General features: G+C 42.9%; 2 protein-coding genes across 3 annotated transcripts in view; both read right to left on the minus strand.

Moving 5' to 3' along the window:
* LOC106570663 (syntaxin-12) overlaps nucleotides 1–6,608 on the minus strand; it is a 15,102-nt gene extending 8,494 nt beyond the window's left edge. Inside the window, exons 1-4 of the mRNA XM_014143134.2 lie at nucleotides 5,899–6,608; nucleotides 2,128–2,304; nucleotides 1,735–1,804; nucleotides 276–375 (exon numbers count right to left, since the gene is read on the minus strand). Of these exons, the coding sequence (XP_013998609.1) occupies nucleotides 276–375; nucleotides 1,735–1,804; nucleotides 2,128–2,227 (270 nt within the window). The 5' untranslated portion in view covers nucleotides 2,228–2,304; nucleotides 5,899–6,608. The remainder of the gene's footprint in view (nucleotides 1–275; nucleotides 376–1,734; nucleotides 1,805–2,127; nucleotides 2,305–5,898) is intronic.
* Nucleotides 6,609–6,867: 259 nt separating this feature from the next.
* On the minus strand, nucleotides 6,868–18,652 carry LOC106570671 (tRNA selenocysteine 1-associated protein 1). 2 transcript variants are annotated; one of them, XM_014143140.2, is made up of 9 exons: nucleotides 18,474–18,652; nucleotides 18,045–18,142; nucleotides 9,885–9,987; nucleotides 9,554–9,606; nucleotides 9,311–9,442; nucleotides 8,930–9,046; nucleotides 8,425–8,611; nucleotides 7,521–7,554; nucleotides 6,868–7,233 (listed from the first exon to the last, which is right to left on the minus strand). In XM_014143140.2, the coding sequence occupies exons 1-9, from the start codon at nucleotides 18,495–18,497 to the stop codon at nucleotides 7,073–7,075; spliced, it is 909 nt and encodes a 302-aa protein (XP_013998615.1). In that variant the 5' UTR covers nucleotides 18,498–18,652; the 3' UTR covers nucleotides 6,868–7,072. The 2 variants fall into 2 exon arrangements, with proteins under 2 accessions (XP_013998615.1, XP_013998616.1); XM_014143141.2 differs by having other exon boundaries at nucleotides 9,885–9,984; nucleotides 18,474–18,640.
* Between the last annotated feature and the right edge of the window lie 3 nt (nucleotides 18,653–18,655).

The following is an 18,655-nucleotide window of genomic DNA, read 5'->3' on the forward strand; positions in this document are numbered from 1 at the left end:
AGACACCGAGTTCCCCCCAGACCCCGAGTTCCCCCCTAGACACCGAGTTCCCCCCTAGACACCGAGTTCCCCCCAGACCCCGAGTTCCCCCCCAGACCCCGAGTTCCCCCCCAGACCCCGAGTTCCCCCCAGACCCCGAGTCCCCCCCAGACACAGAGTTCCCCCCTAGACACAGAGTTACCCCCTAGATCTGTACCTATGGTTACTCAAGGTACTCCCATTGTCATTGTTGGGATGTCCGTCCCACACACAAACTCATTGGAACAGACACTGACCTGCTCTGAAGGTGCTGAAGATAGTGAGACGGAGCCCAGGTCTTTCAGGTGCTTGTTGGTCTCCTTGGCCAGCTGGTTGGTAAAGTGCTGAATGTGCTGCCTGAAAGAAAATGAACAGTAAGGGACATACTAAACTCTCAGGGAGTAACATAACACACACACACACACACACACACACACACACACACACACACACACACACACACACACACACACACACACACACACACACACACACACACACACACACACACACACACACACACACACACACACACACACACACACACACACTTACAGTGTATGTACTGTAAGTACATTACCAGTCAAAAGTTTGCACTCACCTACTCATTCAAGGGTTTTTCTTTATTGTTTCACTATATTGTAGAATAATAGTGATGACAAAAACTATGAAATAACACATATGGAATTATGTAGTAACCAAAAAAAGAAACAAATCAAAATATATTTTAGATTCTTCAAAGTAGCCACCCTATTCCTTGATAACAGCTTTGCACACTCTTGGCATTCTCTCAACCAGCTTCACCTGGAATGATTTTCCAACAGTCTTGAAGGAGTTCCCACATATGCTGAGCACTTGTTGGCTGCTTTTCCTTCACTCCGCAGTCCAACTCATCCCAAACCATCTAAATTGGGTTGAGGTCGAGTGATTGTAGGTCATCTGATGCAGCACTCCATCACTCTCCTTCTTGGTCAAATATCCCTTACACAGCCTGGAGGTGTGTTTTGGGTTATTGTCCTGCAGATTGTCTTTGCAGCATTTATTTTGGCTGCAAGTTCTGAGGCTGGTAACTCTAACGAACTTATCCTCTGTAGCAGAGGTAACTCTGGGTCTTCCTTCCTTCCTTAGCCCTTGATGGTTTTTGCGACTGCACTTGAAGAAACTTTCAAAGTTCTTGAAATTTTCCGGATTGACTGACCTTCATGTCTTAAAGTAATGATGGACTGTCATTTCTCCTTGCTAATCTGAGCTTGCCATAATATGGACTTGGCATTTTACCATCTTCTGTATACTACTGCTACCTTGTCACAACACAACTGATTGGCTCAAACACATTAAGAAGGAAAGAAATTCCCCAAATTAACTTTTAACAAGGCACACCTGTTAATTGAAATGCATTCCAGGTTACTACCTCATGAAGCTGGTTGAGAGAATGCCAAGCGTGTGCAAAGCTGTCATCTCGGCAAAGGGTGGCTACTTTTAATCATCTGAAATATAACATATTTTGATTTGTTTAACACTTTTTTGGTTAGTACATGATTCCATATGTGCTATTTCATAGTTTTGATGTCTTCACTATTATTCTACAATGTAGAAAATAGGAAAAATAAAGAAAAACCCTGGAATGAGTAGGTGTGTCCAAACTTGACTGGTACTGTATGTACATTAATACGTTTATCAGCATATGTACAAGCAAAACATTTTGAGAATACTTACAGACGGTCCTGCAGTTCGCTTGTGTCTTGCCTCGTCCCCAGCTGATTCACCATGCTCTTTATCTGAGCAGCTGAGAAGACATACATTCTCTAAACTGTAGGCCAGGGCTGTCCAATCCTCTTCCTGGTGATCTGCCGTCCTGTGGGTGTTCAGTCCAAACCCTAATTTAACACACCTGATTCTACTAATTAGCTGCTCGACAAGAACTTAACTAGCTAAATCAGATATGCTAAATTAGGGTTGGACTGAAAACCTATAGGACAGTAGATCTCCAGGAAGAGGGCTGGACAGCCCTGCTGTAGGCTACAGGATACATCATGTATAGATCATTACAAAGTACTGACTGAATTATCTTCATCACATCAACTTTTCTCTTTCTGCAGCAATACTTACTGTTCTGTGTGATCTTCTGGATGTTGGAGCTGCATGTCTGGATGAGGGTGTTGGAGTCCCGTGGCTGGGTGCGATAGCCGTCTGCTTTACTGTAAGACATTGCTGCCAGTGTGGCGTGCTCTTAGGTCTCACGGTGAAGACTGTTGGGGGCTGCGTGGCAGGTGTATTGGGAAAACTCTGGGAGAAGAGAAAGTCGTTTTAAGTTTTGTTATCAAGACAGAGATAGACAGAGGGTGCAATTTGGGACACATCCTAAAAATCCTATCTAGCTGTTAATAATGGAGAATAGAGCATGATGTCCACTATATAGCGCATTCGGAAAGTATTCAGACCCCTTCCCCAACTTTGTTACTTTACAGCCTTCTTCAAAAAAGGATTAAATTACTTATTTTCAACATCAATTTACACACAATACCCCATAATGACAAAGCAAAAAAAACTTTTTTTTTATTTTTTATGTTTGCACATTTATTAAAAAAAATAATAACAAATACCTTATTTACATAAGTATTCAGACACTTTGCTATGAGACTTGAAATAGAGCTCAGGTGAATCCTGTTTCCATTGATCATCCTTGAGATGTTTCTACAACTTGATTGGAGTCCACGTGTGGTAAATTCAATTGATTGGACATGATTTGGAAAGGCACACACCTGTCTATATAAGGTCCTACAGTTGACAGGACATGTCAGAGCAAAAACCAAGCCATGAGGTCTTAGGAATTGTCCGTAGAGCAATCCAAGAGCCTGATGGTCACTCTGACAGAGTTCCTGTGTGGAGATGGGAGAACCTTCCAGAAGAACAACCATCTCTGCAGTACTCCACCAATCAGGCCTTTATGGTAGAGTGGCCAGATGGAAGCCACTCCTCAGTAAAAGGCACATGACAGTCCACTTGGAGTTTGCTAAAGGGCACCTAAATGACTCTCAAACCATGAGAAACAACATTCTCTGGTCTGATGAAACCAAGATTGAACTCTTTGGCCTGAATGCCAAGCGTCACGTCTGGAGGAAACCTGGTACCATCCCTACGGTGAAGCATTGTGGTGTCAGGAATCGACGGAAAGATGAACAGAGCAATGTACAGAGAGACCCTTGATGAAAACCTGCTCCAGAGCCCTCAGGGCATCAGACTGGGGCGAAGGTTCACCTTCCAACAGGACAATGACCCTAAGCACACAGCCAAGACGACACAGGAGTGGCTTTGGGACAAGTCTCTGAATGTCCTTGAGTGGCCCAGCCTGAGCCCAGACTTGAACCCGATCGAACATATTTGAAGAGGTTTTAGGCTGGGTTGGGGTTTTAGGCTGGGTTTCTGTACAGCACTTCTTATATCAGCTGATATAAGAAGGGCTATATAAATAAATTTGATTTGATTTGAAGAGACCTGAAAAAAAGCCATGCAGTGACGCTCCCCATCTAACCGGACAGAGCTTGAGAGGATCTTCAGAGAAAAACGGGAGAAGCTCACGAATACAGGCGTGCCAAGCTTGAAGGGTCATACCCAAGAAGACTCGAGGCTGTAATCACTGCCAAAGGTGCTTCAACAAAGTACTGAGTAAAGGGTCTGAATACTTATGTAAATGTAATAGTTTTTTTTCTTTTTTTACAAAATGTGCAAATTTTTCCAAAAAAACTATTTTTGCTTTGTCATTATCAAAATATAGAAAAAAGTAAAAGGAATACTATCCGAATGCACCGTATATACAAAAGTATGTGGACACCCCTTCAAATTAGTGGATTCGGCTATTTCAGCCACACCCTTTGCCGGGCAGATGTATAAAATCGAGCACACAGCCATGCAATCTCCATAAACAAACATTGGCTGTAGAATGGCCTTACTGAAGAGCTCAGTGACTTTCAAAGTGGCACCGTCCAACAAGTCAGTTCATCAAATTTCTGCCCTGCTAGAGCTGCCCCGGGCAACTCTAAGTTGGAGCAACAACGGCTTAGCTGCGAAGTGGTAGGCCACACAAGCTCACACAACAGGACCGCTGAGTGCTGAAGCACGTAAAAAATTGTCCGTCTTCAGTTGCAACACTTACTACCGAGTTCCAAACCGTCTCTGGAAGCAACGTCAGCACACATAGGGAGCTTCATGAAATTAGTTTCAATAGCCGAGCAGCTGCACACAGGCCAAAGTTCACCATGCGCATTGTCAAGCATTGGTTGGAGTGGTGTAAAGCTCGTCGCCATTGGACTCTGGAGCAGTGGAAACGCATTCTCTGGAGTGATGAATCACGCTTCACCATCTGGCAGTCCGACGGACAAATCTGGGGTTTGGCGGATGCCAGGAGAACGCTACCTGCACCAATGCATAGTACCAACTGTAAAGTTTGGTGGAGGAGGGATAATGGTCTGGGACTGTTTTTCATGGTTTGGGCTAGGCTCCTTAGTTAATGTGAAGGGAAATCTACAGCATACAATGACATTCTAGATGATTCTGGGCTTCCAACTTTGTGGCAACATTTTGGGGAAGGCCCTTTCATGTTTTAGCATGACAGTGCCCCCTTGCACATAGCTAGGTCAATATAGAAATGGTTACAGATCGGTATGGAAGAACTTTACTGGACTGCACAGAGCCCTGACCTCAACCCCATCGAACACCTTTAGGATGAATTGGAACAGCGACTGCTAGCCAGGCCCAATCGCCCATCAGTGCCCAACCTCACTGATGCTCGTGGCTGAATTGGAAGCAAGTCCCTGCAGCGATGTTCCAACATCCAGTGGAAAGCCTTCCCAGAAGAGTGGAGGCTGTTAAAACAGCAAAGAGGAGACCAACTCCATATTAATGCCCATGATTTTGAAATTAGATGTTCGACAAGCAGGTGTCCACACACTTTTGGCCAAGTAGTGTAAATACTATTATCAAACTTATCAGTCAAGTTTGTCCTAAGATAGGCCTATTAAAATGTGTCACAAGTTACATATTAACAGCTAAATGCCTAGTCATAACTAGAGAGAAGTGCTGTCATAGAATTATGACGTAAAAGGGGCTTTATAAATATTTTACTTTAGTGTTAAGTATGATTTGAAATCACAACAGTACCTGTTAAAAGGTAATGACTCCACACACACTTATTTCACGATCCATCCGGACCAGCTCAAATTCCCAAAGTAGCAAACACTATCTAGCCATTTAGGACAATCATTGGTTTAATCGACTTTCTGTTGCTTACGCCTTTAGACAGGAGAGTTCCAGGGAACAAACACAAAAGTGCCAGGTCAGACAGTAGCAAATCAGACAGTGTATTGAGTGACAAACTATTTTGATATAGCAGTTTATCACTCCAAAACATCAGACTGCCACATAACTACCTAGCCAGAGATTGAATAGGTAAGATATTAAATAGACCACAAGCGAGATTCAGCCCTTGTTGCCGTCGGGTATTTCTTCAGAATTTAACTAGCTATGTTATAGTGGCTAACTAGTTGGTTTGCTAGATGATTTACAGCTAAAGTTAGCGAACTAACAAAACTTATTTAAGCTTATGTAGCTTGCTTGTAAAACTAGACAGCTGTTGTTTAATACAAAGTTAATGAGATGTTTCCAAATTGTGTAATTGAATTGGAGTTGTATTGCCTACACAGGCCTGCTCTGATGACGCTGAAAATAGCCACGCTAGCTAGCTTGATTGTTAGCACAAAGACATCAGATGCGGAACTTGGCTCCCAGCAAATTGTTGGAAGCTTGTCAACAAAATGTGACTTTTTATTTTACAGTGAGTTATACATTAACGTAGGTTTTTAACTGAAAATAACCCGATCTTACTTGTTTAGTAGGCTGTTGCACATAAAACATCCGCTGTGCTTCACTTTGTTCCTCCGTCAAGAAGCTAGCCTCCCAAAACGTCAAATGACGTCATTGCGTACATAAAACAAACCTTTGGGTGGCGCCAACAGTAATAAAATAATCCAAGAGTAATTATTATTATTATTTTTAACATTATGAACATACATAGTAAAAAAAAATGTTGACACGTTTTACAACTTTCACTCGGGAGCAGAAGACGATTACCTACAAAATGGTATTCAGAAACTAAACAAACTCAAGAGTAGGTTTAGTTACGCAAAATAATCTCAAATCCTGTCCAGTGTGGGACTGATTCAATAGGCAGCCCGTCCCTCCCTTTCAGTCACTGGGAAACCTTGTGACTCGTGGTTTTCTGCTGATGAAACCAGCGCTATCACTTTGCTCAACAGAGACTGGGCCACATTTAGCGGTACACAACGTTTGAGAACACGCAGATAGAAAAATAAAAACAACCATGCCTCTGACATGTAGAATAAGGAATCATGTCCACTCTATACATGCCATTTCTATCCGCAGCGTTCCACAACGTTGTACCTTGCTGAACTCTCCCCAGTCTATGAGATTTGAAATAACTCCTGTAATTTTGGTTGGGTCATTTTATAAGACATCTCCACCTGGTAACATGATACATACACGTTTACTCCATCTTTACAAACACATATGGAAATAGACACAAGGCAGTGTAACATTGCAGATTACACAATCACTTACTCAATTGAGAAAAATGTTGTCCCAAATGACACTCTATTCCTTATATAGTGCAATACTTTGACCTAAGCTCTTTTAGGCCCTAGCTAAAAGTAGTGCTGCACTAAATAGAGAATAGGGTCCCATTTGGGATACACAATTAGAGAATAGGGTCCCATTTGGGATACATACATCTTTGCAGTTTAGCGAAGCATAAGAAATGAAAACAGGAAGCTATTCTTAGGTACAGCGTGACTTTTATAAAGATGCACAAAATAAAACATTTGTCAATTAACAAAAAAAATTGTGTCTTGTAAGCAAATGGCAGTTATGGCCAAGGACTGGGGATATGCCTTTAGCCTTTCCATGATCAAACATTTACAGAATATAATATGAAAGGCCAAAGAACATGGCAAAAGAGGATATTGCCATTCCATTGTATGCCTCAACAGTAGACAGGTTCTGGAAGGCTACTCGTGGTTCCAAATGCTTGTTCCGAGGATTCCAAGGGTTGCCAGTGGCACTGGATAAGGGCATCATACAGTTCCTCACTGTGTTCCATAAACATCCTGTTGGCTTCCAACACATCCAGCTCTGGGTTAGGATCTACAATGGAGGAAAAGGCTGGGAGTGATTATTTGTTGACTGGGCTGTCATCACAGGTGGGGATCTGAACCCCAGTCTCCTGCTCGGGAAACTAACGCCTTAACCATTAGACCGACTCCGCTAAAGTCCATATACACTGGTTAATCCTCGGGATGTGCAGGATATCAATCTAAGTTCATTATGAAACACCTCAATTCCATCAAGTCAATGTCATTAAGAGCCTTTTTAGATAATAGGCCACAATAGACTGGTGGGAAAAAAAGTCGGAAAAAATAAATAACACCTACCTTCCAGACCGTCCTCTTCCACAGCTTCATTTTCCTGAAAATGTTAAATGAGTTGGTTAATAAAATGATCGTGTATATTGAAAAGTCTTAACGACACAAAGGAAAAGACAATGCATTAAGGTGTTAATATTGTCTAAGAAGTTGTAGTGACATTGAGCTACGTAACATACCACCAGTAACAGTGACATTGAGCTACGTAACATATCACCAGTAGAGGTGACATTGAGCTACGTAACATACCACCAGTAACGGTGACATTGAGCTACGTAACATATCACCAGTAGAGGTGACATTGAGCTACGTAACATACCACCAGTAGAGGTGACATTGAGCTACGTAACATACCACCAGTAGAGGTGACATTGAGCTACGTAACATACCACCAGTAGAGGTGACATTGAGCTACGTAACATACCACCAGTAGAGGTGACATTGAGCTACGTAACATACCACCAGTAGAGGTGACATTGAGCTACGTAACATACCACCAGTAACGGTGACATTGAGCTACGTAACATACCACCAGTAGAGGTGACATTGAGCTACGTAACATACCACCAGTAGAGGTGACATTGAGCTACATAACATATCACCAGTAGAGGTGACATTGAGCTACGTAACATACCACCAGTAGAGGTGACATTGAGCTACATAACATACCACCAGTAGAGGTGACATTGAGCTACATAACATATCACCAGTAGAGGTGACATTGAGCTACGTAACATACCACCAGTAGAGGTGACATTGAGCTACGTAACATACCACCAGTAGAGGTGACATTGAGCTACGTAACATATCACCAGTAGAGGTGACATTGAGCTACATAACATATCACCAGTAGAGGTGACATTGAGCTACGTAACATATCACCAGTAGAGGAGAAGCAGGGCAGCTATCTTACCTGTGCAGTATTCTGTGTGTAATCATACTGGTTGTAGTTGTAGCCACCGTAGTTGCCTCCATTCTGGTCGTAGCCCCAAGAGCCCCATCCACCACCGTACGGCTGTTGATTGTATTGTTGCTGGTTGTGTCTGTAGCCTCCTCCATGTGACCCCCAGCCCCTGTTGTCTGATTGATTATGCCTAGTTCTGTGAGTGAGAGAATTATTGGTAACCGAGGCATCTGACAGTGATTATTAAAACCCATCTCTTTATGAGTTGAAAAACTATTTTAGGGAAAGATACTCTGCTCAGGTTTTTATGAACGCTTTGCAAATTCTGACTAACAAGGGGAATAGTCAAATACTGTGTTGGAATTATAGCTACAGTTTTAAAGGCTATAAAAGATGGTTTGGAAACTGAATGGGTTTGTACTACAACCCTGGTTTTCGAATGGTATATACACACACCATGTCTGGAGACGGCTTATAAACATAGTGACACAGTAAGAACTGAAGTAAAACTCACTTGTTAGCAGCTAGGCTCAGTCGTAAGGGCTTGCTCCCGAGCCCCACTGCTCCCTGACACTCCTCCAGCGCCAGCTTCTGAAGCCTCTGGTCTGGGAACTGGACAAACCCACAACCCCTGGAAACAAGACAAACCTTCAGACAAGTATACAAGTAAATAACTAGCTTCGGCTGTGAATTTTTTTTTCGGGGTAGTGGAAGAAGGTTTAGACATTTTAAAATGGTTAGTGTAGAAATAGTGACTATTATAACTATAAATAGTCGTGGAATAGTAACAGTTGATGTTTTGGAAATAGCCGTATCAATTGTATTCACATCCTATTAGATCACATCAACCTTGATATATGGAAACCCTTCTATAGGGATTATAGAAGGGACTCACTTGGAGTTCCCCGTGCCATCCAGCACCACCTTCCCCCCACGACAGGAAGGGTAGCGGTTGTAGAAGAACTCGTACAGCATCCCGTCATCCACTTCAGGTGTGAGATCTCCAACAAACAGAGAATAGAGTGGACTGCAGCAGAGAGAAGGGGGGGGGGGAAAGGAGTTGTGTGTTCATTTCCAATGTTTCTCTATGGCATCTCATGACATTTAGTTTGACTTACAATCAAGCTGGTTGATATACCTGCTTTCTCCTTGCTTCCCAAAAGTGGCCCGGTTTAACTTAAATCTTCTGGGCTGTGAAGTACAAAAAAAGCTTCCTTAAAAATGCTCATTTACAATATGACGACAATAGGCATTCATTTATACAAGCGCTAATGAGGCAAATTGCATAAATATCTTGTTTGTCTCAGGCTACCAAAAAGCATTATGTATAAACTTAAACAATCTGGTTCTACATCCCATTGGGCCCGGGTCAAAAGTAGTGAACTATATTAGGGGATGAATAGGGTGCAATTTGGGACGCAAAATTGAATCCATAACATCCAAGTAGCCTTGTTAAACAGTATATTTACTGGTGTGGCTCCTGGCAGTGCTTTTCCATTGACTTTACGAAGACACCTCTCAGCTGTGGCTTCATCTGTCAGCTCCACGAAGCAGTAGCCTGCTGCACCCCTACTGAAGAGCAACACAGAGAAGGGATATCAGTCCAATGTTGCATTCAAAGGATGGATTTTAACTGTGTATGGTGTGTAGCTATAATACAATGGTGCTAGCCTGGGTACCAGCCTGTTTGTGCCCTCATGCCACTCCTTGTCATGTCAAAGGCACAAAAGCTCACTAAGCTCAGGACTCTCTTTGCAACTGGATCCTGGACTTCCTGACGGGTCGCCCAGGTGTTGAGGGTAGGCAACAACACATACGCCACGCAGACCTTCAACACGGGGCCCCACAGGGGTGTGTGCTTAGTCCCATCCCCCCCGTTTACTCAAACATCATTATTAAGTTTTCTGACAACACAGCAGTGGTAGGCCTGAACACAGACGACGATGTGACAGCCTATAGGGAGGAAATCAGTGACCTGACAAGGTGATGCCAGGACAACAACCTCTCCCTCCAGGTCAGCAAGACAAAAGGTGCTGATCGTGGACTAAAGGAAACTGAGAGCCGTACTGACTGCATCACCGCTTGGTATGACAACTGCTTGGCAGCTGACTGCAAGGCGCAACAGCTGGTAGTGCATAAGGCCCAGCTTAGCTCACTGCCATCTAGGACCTCTATACCAGGCGGTGTCAGAGGAAGGCCCTTAAAATGGTCAAAGACTCCAGCCACCCAAGTCATAAACTGTCCACTCTGCTCCCACACGGCAAGCGGTACCAATGCACCAAGTCTGAAACCGACAGGACCCTTAAGCCATAATACTGATAAAATAGTTAACCAATAAGCTACCTGGACTATCTGCATTGCCCCAAATCTTTTGACTCATCATATACACTGCTGCTATTGGTTATTATCTATGTTGTTGGCTAATCAGTTCACCCCTACCTATATGTACATACAATGCCTTCAGAAGGTATTCACACCCCTTTGACTTTTTCCACATTTTGTTGTGTTACAGCCTGATTCAATTGAATTTGTCACTGCCCTAAAATGCAATACCCCATAATGTCAAAGTGGGATTATATTTTACTTTTATTTAATTTTTTTAACAAATGAATTAAATAAGTATTCAACCCATTTGTTATGGCAAGCATGAGAAGGTTCAGGTATAATAATGTGCTTAACAAGTCACAAGTTTCATGGAGTCACTGTGTGCAATAATAGTGCATTACATGATTTTTGAATGACTACCTCATCTCTGTACCCCACACATACAATCTGTAAAGGTCCCTCAGTCAAGCACCGAATTTCAAAACACAGATTCAACCACAAAGACCAGGGAGGTTTTCCAATGCCTCGCAAAGAAGGACACCTATTGGTAGATGAGTAAAAAAATGTAAACAGACATTGAATATCCCTTTGAGCATGGTGAAGTTATGAATGAGACTTTGGATGGTATATCACAGGGTTGGGCGGTATCCAGACCGCGTCCTCTCATCCTGGGATTTACGGAATTACCGGTTTAGTGCACAAGAGGACACCCCAAAAAAATACGCTAAACAATCCATTGGCTGTCTATTACCAGAAAGCAAACTAAATCAGCACATGTAATAGCGAATTTCCATGAAGTCTGCAAGCTAAAAATAAAATTGCAATGACAGGCAATCCAGCTCATAAAAAGTTAAAAATTGCATTGCGCATGTTGATCTTAGGTTTGGGTGCGGCTGGCCAATTTAGGCTTGTGTTGGCTGGCCAACTTGATTATTTCCCCATATGGTTCATCAGGTTCTACTGTCATGTTCTGTGGACTAAAACTACACAAAACCTGGTTTTGATCAAATTAATTTTACGACGCTCCTGACAAACAGTTTTGCCAACGTTGCTTCCAGAGGCAGTTTAGAACTCTGTAGAGTGTTGCAACAGAGGACAGATGATTTTTACACGCTACAGCATTCGGCGGTCTTGTTCTGTGAGCTTGTGTGGCCTACCACTTCGCGGCTGAGCCGTTGTTGCTCCTAGACATTTCCATTTCACAATAACAACACGTACAGTTGATCGGGGCAGCTCTAGCAGGGCAGACATTTGACGAACTGACTTGTTGGAAAGGTGGCATCCTATGACAGCACACAATTGGCCCAGCATCGTCCGGGTTAGGGTTTGGCCGGGGTAGGCCGTCATTGTAAACTAAGAATTTGTTCTTAACTGACTTGCCTAGTTAAATAAAAACACACTTAACATTTTTATTTTTATTTTTTAAGTCAGAGACTCTTCAGTAAGGCCATTCTACTGCCTATGTTTGTCTATGGAGATTGCATGACTGTGTGCTCGATTTGACACCTGTCAGCAACAGGTGTGGTTGAAATAGCCAAATCCACTAATTTGAAGCGATGTCCACATACTTTTGTATATATAGTGTATATGTTTATATAGTGTATATGTTTATCAAAAATGTGTTTAAATGCTTATAAAAGTGTGGTAAATCTACATTTTCATGTTTAAAACTACATATTTTTCAAAACAAGATGTTCAGTTACTACTCTGCCCCAGTGACCATCAGTAGCAGCAGCTCCTCTGTGGGCGCATAGGACGTGAGAACATTGCTTGGATTGTTTTGCCAGCTATTTAGTATGAGGGGGAAATTCCCCAATGAAATCGCAGGATTTCATAGCAGAAATTGTAACAGGACAAAGTAAACGGAGCACTTAAATGTGTGTTCAGTCAGAACTTCTGGATCTGCTCTAGTCTCCCAATAACTGTCGTGCCAGACGGGCTTGCTTCTGCACGCAATATCTGCTCTATCAGGTACAGATGGTGCTTAAGGAAATTGTAATTCACTTGTAAATAAATATTCATAACAGTCATGGGAGCCTGGGACTTGATAAACCGGACAACTACATCCAACAAGAGTCCAAGGACAGAGGGATGCACCATCTAGAACCTTCTCATCAAGGACAGAGGGATACACCATCTAGAACCTTCTCATCAAGGACAGAGGGATACACCATCTAGAACCTTCTCATCAAGGACAGAGGGATGCACCATCTAGAACCTTCTCATCAAGGATCTGGTAGGACAAAAAAAGTATGAAGTTGGCTGGCCAATTTGATTGAACCACATGGGGAAACATCAGGTTCTACTGTCATGTTCTGTGGACTAAAACGGCATAAAACCTGGTGTATCACAAAGCATTATCAAATTAATTAGCCAGCTCCAGTCATTTTGAGAAACATTGAGAAATAGTTTGGTAGATTTTTTTGTCAAATGAACCACTTTTCTACCTTTGATAACCAGAAAGCTAGCTGTTAACTCAAGGAAGGGGGGGCAAAGTACGGCACGATGGGCACTTCAATCCAGCCCACAAGACACATATATATATATATACACACAATCCTTTTTTCTCCCCAATTTCGTGGTATCCAATTGGTAGTTACAGTCTTGTCCCATCGCTGCAACTCACATACGGACTCGGGAGAGGTGAAGATGGAGAGCCATGCGTCCTCCAAAACAAGACCCAGCCAAACTGCTTCTTGACACAATGTCCGCTTAACCCGGAAGCCAGCCACACCACAGTGTCGGAGGAAACACCGTACACCTGGCGACCGTGTTTGCGTGCATGCGCCGGCCCGCCACATGAGTCGCTAGATGGGACAAGGAAATCTCCGCCTGCCAAACCCAGGCCAATTGTGCACCTCCTCATTGGTCTCCCAGTCACGGCCAGTTGTGACAAATCCTGGGATCGAACCTGGGTCTGTAGTGACGCCTCAAGCACTGCAATGCAGTGCCTTAGACCGCTGTGCCACTCGGGAGGCCCCCGCAAAATCCCGATGTGGCCCTCGAGCCAAAAGGTTTGCCTACCCTTGTGATTGCTACTTACTTCCCATGCCAAAAGTTTAAAATAATGCCTGCCTAACTCGGAAATATGTTATTTCATAATGAAAGTTAACTGGCTAGCACATCATGCTTTGTGACATTATGTTAGCTAGCTATCCCCAGTTAGATAATGTGTTTTCACTCATTTGTTTGTGAGCTGTCTGTTCGTTCTAAATACACTGAACAAAAATATAAACGCAAAATGTAAAGTGTTGGTCCCATGTTTCATGAGCTGAAATAAAGTAAATCCCAGTTTCTCTGTCTGTAATAAAGCCTGTTGAGAAAAACAAATTCTGATTGGCTGGGCCTGGCCTGGCTCCACAGTTGGTGGGCCTATGAACTTATTTCAATTGATGATTTCCTTATATGAACTGTAACTATGGAGCGAGATAACTGCCAAAAAGGTTGAGCATACGGAAAAAGGTATCCTGCAAATTTTGAAGTTACAACTCTCCATTCTCTAGTACTCCCCAGTTAAGTTTACCTCACATTTAGGTAGCTAATGTCATGGATTTGTTTACCAGCGTAAGTCTAGATAGCATAAGCTGTATTATGTCTACAACAGTGTAGTTTCAGTCCGCTAGGTGTCTCTCTACAGCATGGACAGACCTCTAGGCGACGTAGACATCTTCATGCAAAATATTACTAAATCAATATTGCACCATCCCATTCTCTGGGCTGTCTGCAATCATAGCCAGTAGTATCTACCAGGAATAATGAAACATAGAATAATAATCGATGTTTGGTGAATCTATGAATTATGTACGACCACTCGAGTCTTTGACACTCAAAATAATTATATTATATTTTGATATTTATTTCATCCCTCAAAATCTTGCCAAAGTATATTCAGTAGGAGGGGCTAATATGAAAAATGTCACAATTTATACACTGCTCAAAAAAATAAAGGGAACACTTAAACAACACAATGTAACTCCAAGTCAATCACACTTCTGTGAAATCAAACTGTCCACTTAGGAAGCAACACTGGTTGACAATACATTTCACATGCTGTTGTGCAAATGGAATAGACAACAGGTGGAAATTATAGGCAGTTAGCAAGACACCCCCAATAAAGGAGTGGTTCTGCAGGTGGGGACCACAGACCACTTCTCAGTTCCTATGCTTCCTGGCTGATGTTTTGGTCACTTTTGAATGCTGGCGGTGCTTTCACTCTAGTGGTAGCATGAGACGGAGTCTACAACCCACACAAGTGGCTCAGGTAGTGCAGCTCATCCAGGATGGCACATCAATGCGAGCTGTGGCAAGAAGGTTTGTTGTGTCTGTCAGCGTAGTGTCCAGAGCATGGAGGCGCTACCAGGAGACAGGCCAGTACATCAAGAGACGTGGAGGAGGACGTAGGAGGGCAACAACCCAGCAGCAGGACCGCTACCTCCGCCTTTGTGCAAGGAGGAGCAGGAGGAGCACTGCCAGAGCCCTGCAAAAAGACCTCCAGCAGGCCACAAATGTGCATGTGTCTGCTCAAACGGTCAGAAACAGACTCCATGAGGGTGGTATGAAGGCCCAACGTCCACAGGTGGGGGTTGTGCTTACAGCCCAACACCGTGCAGGACGTTTGGCATTTGCCAGAGAACACCAAGATTGGCAAATTCGCCACTGGCGCCCTGTGCTCTTCACAGATGAAAGCAGGTTCACACTGAGCACGTGACCGACGTGATGAATGTTCTGCTGCCTGCAACATCCTCCAGCATGACCGGTTTGGCGGTGGGTCAGTCATGGTGTGGGGTGGCATTTCTTTGGGGGGGCCGCACAGCCCTCCATGTGCTCGCCAGAGGTAGCCTGACTGCCATTAGGTACCGAGATGAGATCCTCAGACCCCTTGTGAGACCATATGCTGGTGCGGTTGGCCCTGGGTTCCTCCTAATGCAAAACAATGCTAGACCTCATGTGGCTGGAGTGTGTCAACAGTTCCTGCAAGAGGAAGGCATTGATGCTATGGACTGGCCCGCCCATTCCCCAGACCTGAATCCAATTGAGCACATCTGGGACATCATGTCTCGCTCCATCCACCAACGCCACGTTGCACCACAGACTGTCTAGGAGTTTGCGGATGCTTTAGTCCAGGTCTGGGAGGAGATCCCTCAGGAGACCATCCGCCACCTCATCAGGAGCATGCCCAGGCGTTGTAGGGAGGTCATACAGGCACGTGGAGGCCACACACACTACTGAGCCTCATTTTGACTTGTTTTAAGGACATTACATCAAAGTTGGATCAGCCTGTAGTGTGGTTTTCCACTTTAATTTTGAGTGTGACTCCAAATCCAGACCTCCACGGGTTGATAAATTGGATTTCCATTGATTATTTTTGTGTGATTTTGTTGTCAGCACATTCAACTATGTAAAGAAAAAAGTATTTAATAAGATTATTTCATTCATTCAGATCTAGGATGTGTTATTTTAGTGTTCCCTTTATTTTTTTGAGCAGTGTATATAAATCGGGTTGTGAACATATGGACTTTGAAATAAACATGGGAGAGGTTAAAATGTAGGCATAAACGTATTCCCACACTTTACAATAACTCTGTTGCAGTGGTCTTAGGTAGTCTCCGTATAGGCCATTCTCCCCATCACGACACTGCTGCCCAGTTGAATAACTTGTGATCTCCATGCAGCACCACAGCACTATGCGCCTTTGGAAAAAACACCCCTCAACCTCAGAAGATGTCCATCTGGAGGCATGCAGCCATAGTCAATATTTCCTAATGTACATTTCATTATATTTGAACATTTAATTCATCCTTCATCCATTCAGTCATTTGTCTTTTTCTTATTTCACCTTTATTTGAGTTGTAACAGGAACTACATAAGAGAATAGAACAGTCTTATCCATTTGTTTATTGAAATCCATGTGTGTATTTAAAATGGTCTAAATTCCTCTCATTTCTTGAGCCTATCACTTTAATAATTCAATGTTTAATTTAGGCGGATTGAAAAAAAATAGGCCTTCAACTTGTAGGCAATCACTTTGGGTACTGGTGTCTTGCAGAATAATCTTAGAACTCTGTTTTATAACTGTTTTTATTATAAGGCTCCCCTAAATGTTTTTATTTAACCTTTATTTAACTAGGCAAGTCAGTTAAGAACAAATTCTTATTTACAATGACAGCCTTGGAACACAGTGGGTTAACTGCCTTGTTCAAGGGAAGAATGACAGATTTTTACCTTGTCAGCTCGGGGTTTCGATCTAGCAACCTTTCGGTTACTGGCCCAATGCTCTAACAATTCCAGTCCCTGGGGGCTTGATTGGTGTCAGAGTTTTGCCCCAACTAACACACCTGACTCCAATAATCACCTAATTATGATCTTCAGTTTAGATTGCAATTTGATTAATCAGCTGTGTTTGCTAGAAATAGAGAAAAAGTGTGACACCAATCAGGCCCGTGAGAACTGGAGTTGCCCACCCCTGCTCTACCCACAAGGCTACCCACCGACCCCCCAAAAAGAGAGACCCTTGATCACATGCCTCTAAATACATTTGAAACAAAATTGTTGCAGCAGCACATGCAGTGGCTGATAGGTTTTACATATCTGGCAATAAAAATTAGCTTTAGGTAGTCTTGAACATTTGGGACCCCTTAACGATTTCACACAAGACAGGTTATAGCCAAGACTTAATATTTAGTTTTGTCTCATTTATTGATATGGATATAGCCGCTGTGTGATAAAGTTGTGCAACGCAAATGGCTATAACAAGCCTACATACAGAGTGGAATTCACTAATACAACAGTCAAAATGCCTATTATAAAAGCCTACAGACCATGCTCCCAAATACATTTCCCCAAAACAAGAAGACAAAATTACTACACAGTACACACTTTTATTGGGTTAGGGTTCCCCCAAGGCCATATCACATTGCTTGTTTACGGATGCCCGACAGAAGACATAGGTGGCTACCTGCGCTAATTAGCTACCTAGCATCGCCCTGAACACCGGCGTGTAAGTGGACTTTCACTGGAGGCACACAAGCTTGTGGATATGTGCAAAACTACTACAGTATCTTTATATTAAAGATGTTATTTCTGACATGAAAAATACGGGTTATATCAGAATAGGTTTCGCAAACCGGTTTGAAAGCTATGATTAACTTTCCCAAATGTTAAAACGTTGGACTTGATCATATGGAGCCAAATGTGGGCGAATGTAATCGCTTAAAACACTAACGTTACATACGGAGAAGAGGGTTAGCGAGCCAGCGTAGTTATAGCTTTTAACTCAGGTCAAACGTCCTAGATAAAATACTCACCCGGTCATCTTGTTGCGTATAATCCTTACACTCACCACCAACTCCCCCATAGTGCCGAAGGCTCGGGTTATGAAGTTTTCGTCCATGTATGGCTCCAACTACCAAACAGACAGACTTCATTATCATAACATGGTAAGGTTAGCTAACGTTAACTTAGCTAAGAGTTAGCTACCACATGTCCCTTGCAAATATTATAAAGGCTGGGTTTAGCTTGTAGTATGTGTCAAAATGTTCCATCTGCAGCAAGTTAACTGATTTAGCACTAATAAAACTAAGTTAACATCAGGTGGCTAGTTATGTTACTACTAGCTAGCTAGTATGCTAGCAAACATAACTTAAAATTGAAGCTAGCTACTTAGCTTCAACTAGCTAATTTACCTACAACCTGAAGTGTTATAAATATCGACTGAACTGGTTTGAGATACTCACGTTTCCCATCCATAGCGTGCTCATGTTTAAGACCCGAAGTTGTAAAGCTTTTTAAATTTGTTTGTTTTACATTTAGTCGTTAATCCCCGAAATAACACATACAGCCTCTTGCAAGTGTCGTGTCGTTAGAGGCAACAGGGACGTTTCTGCGCACGCGCGTTGAACACAAATCCAACTGACTG

Source organism: Salmo salar, chromosome ssa14, assembly GCF_905237065.1.
Source record: "Salmo salar chromosome ssa14, Ssal_v3.1, whole genome shotgun sequence".
NCBI lineage: Eukaryota > Metazoa > Chordata > Actinopteri > Salmoniformes > Salmonidae > Salmo > Salmo salar.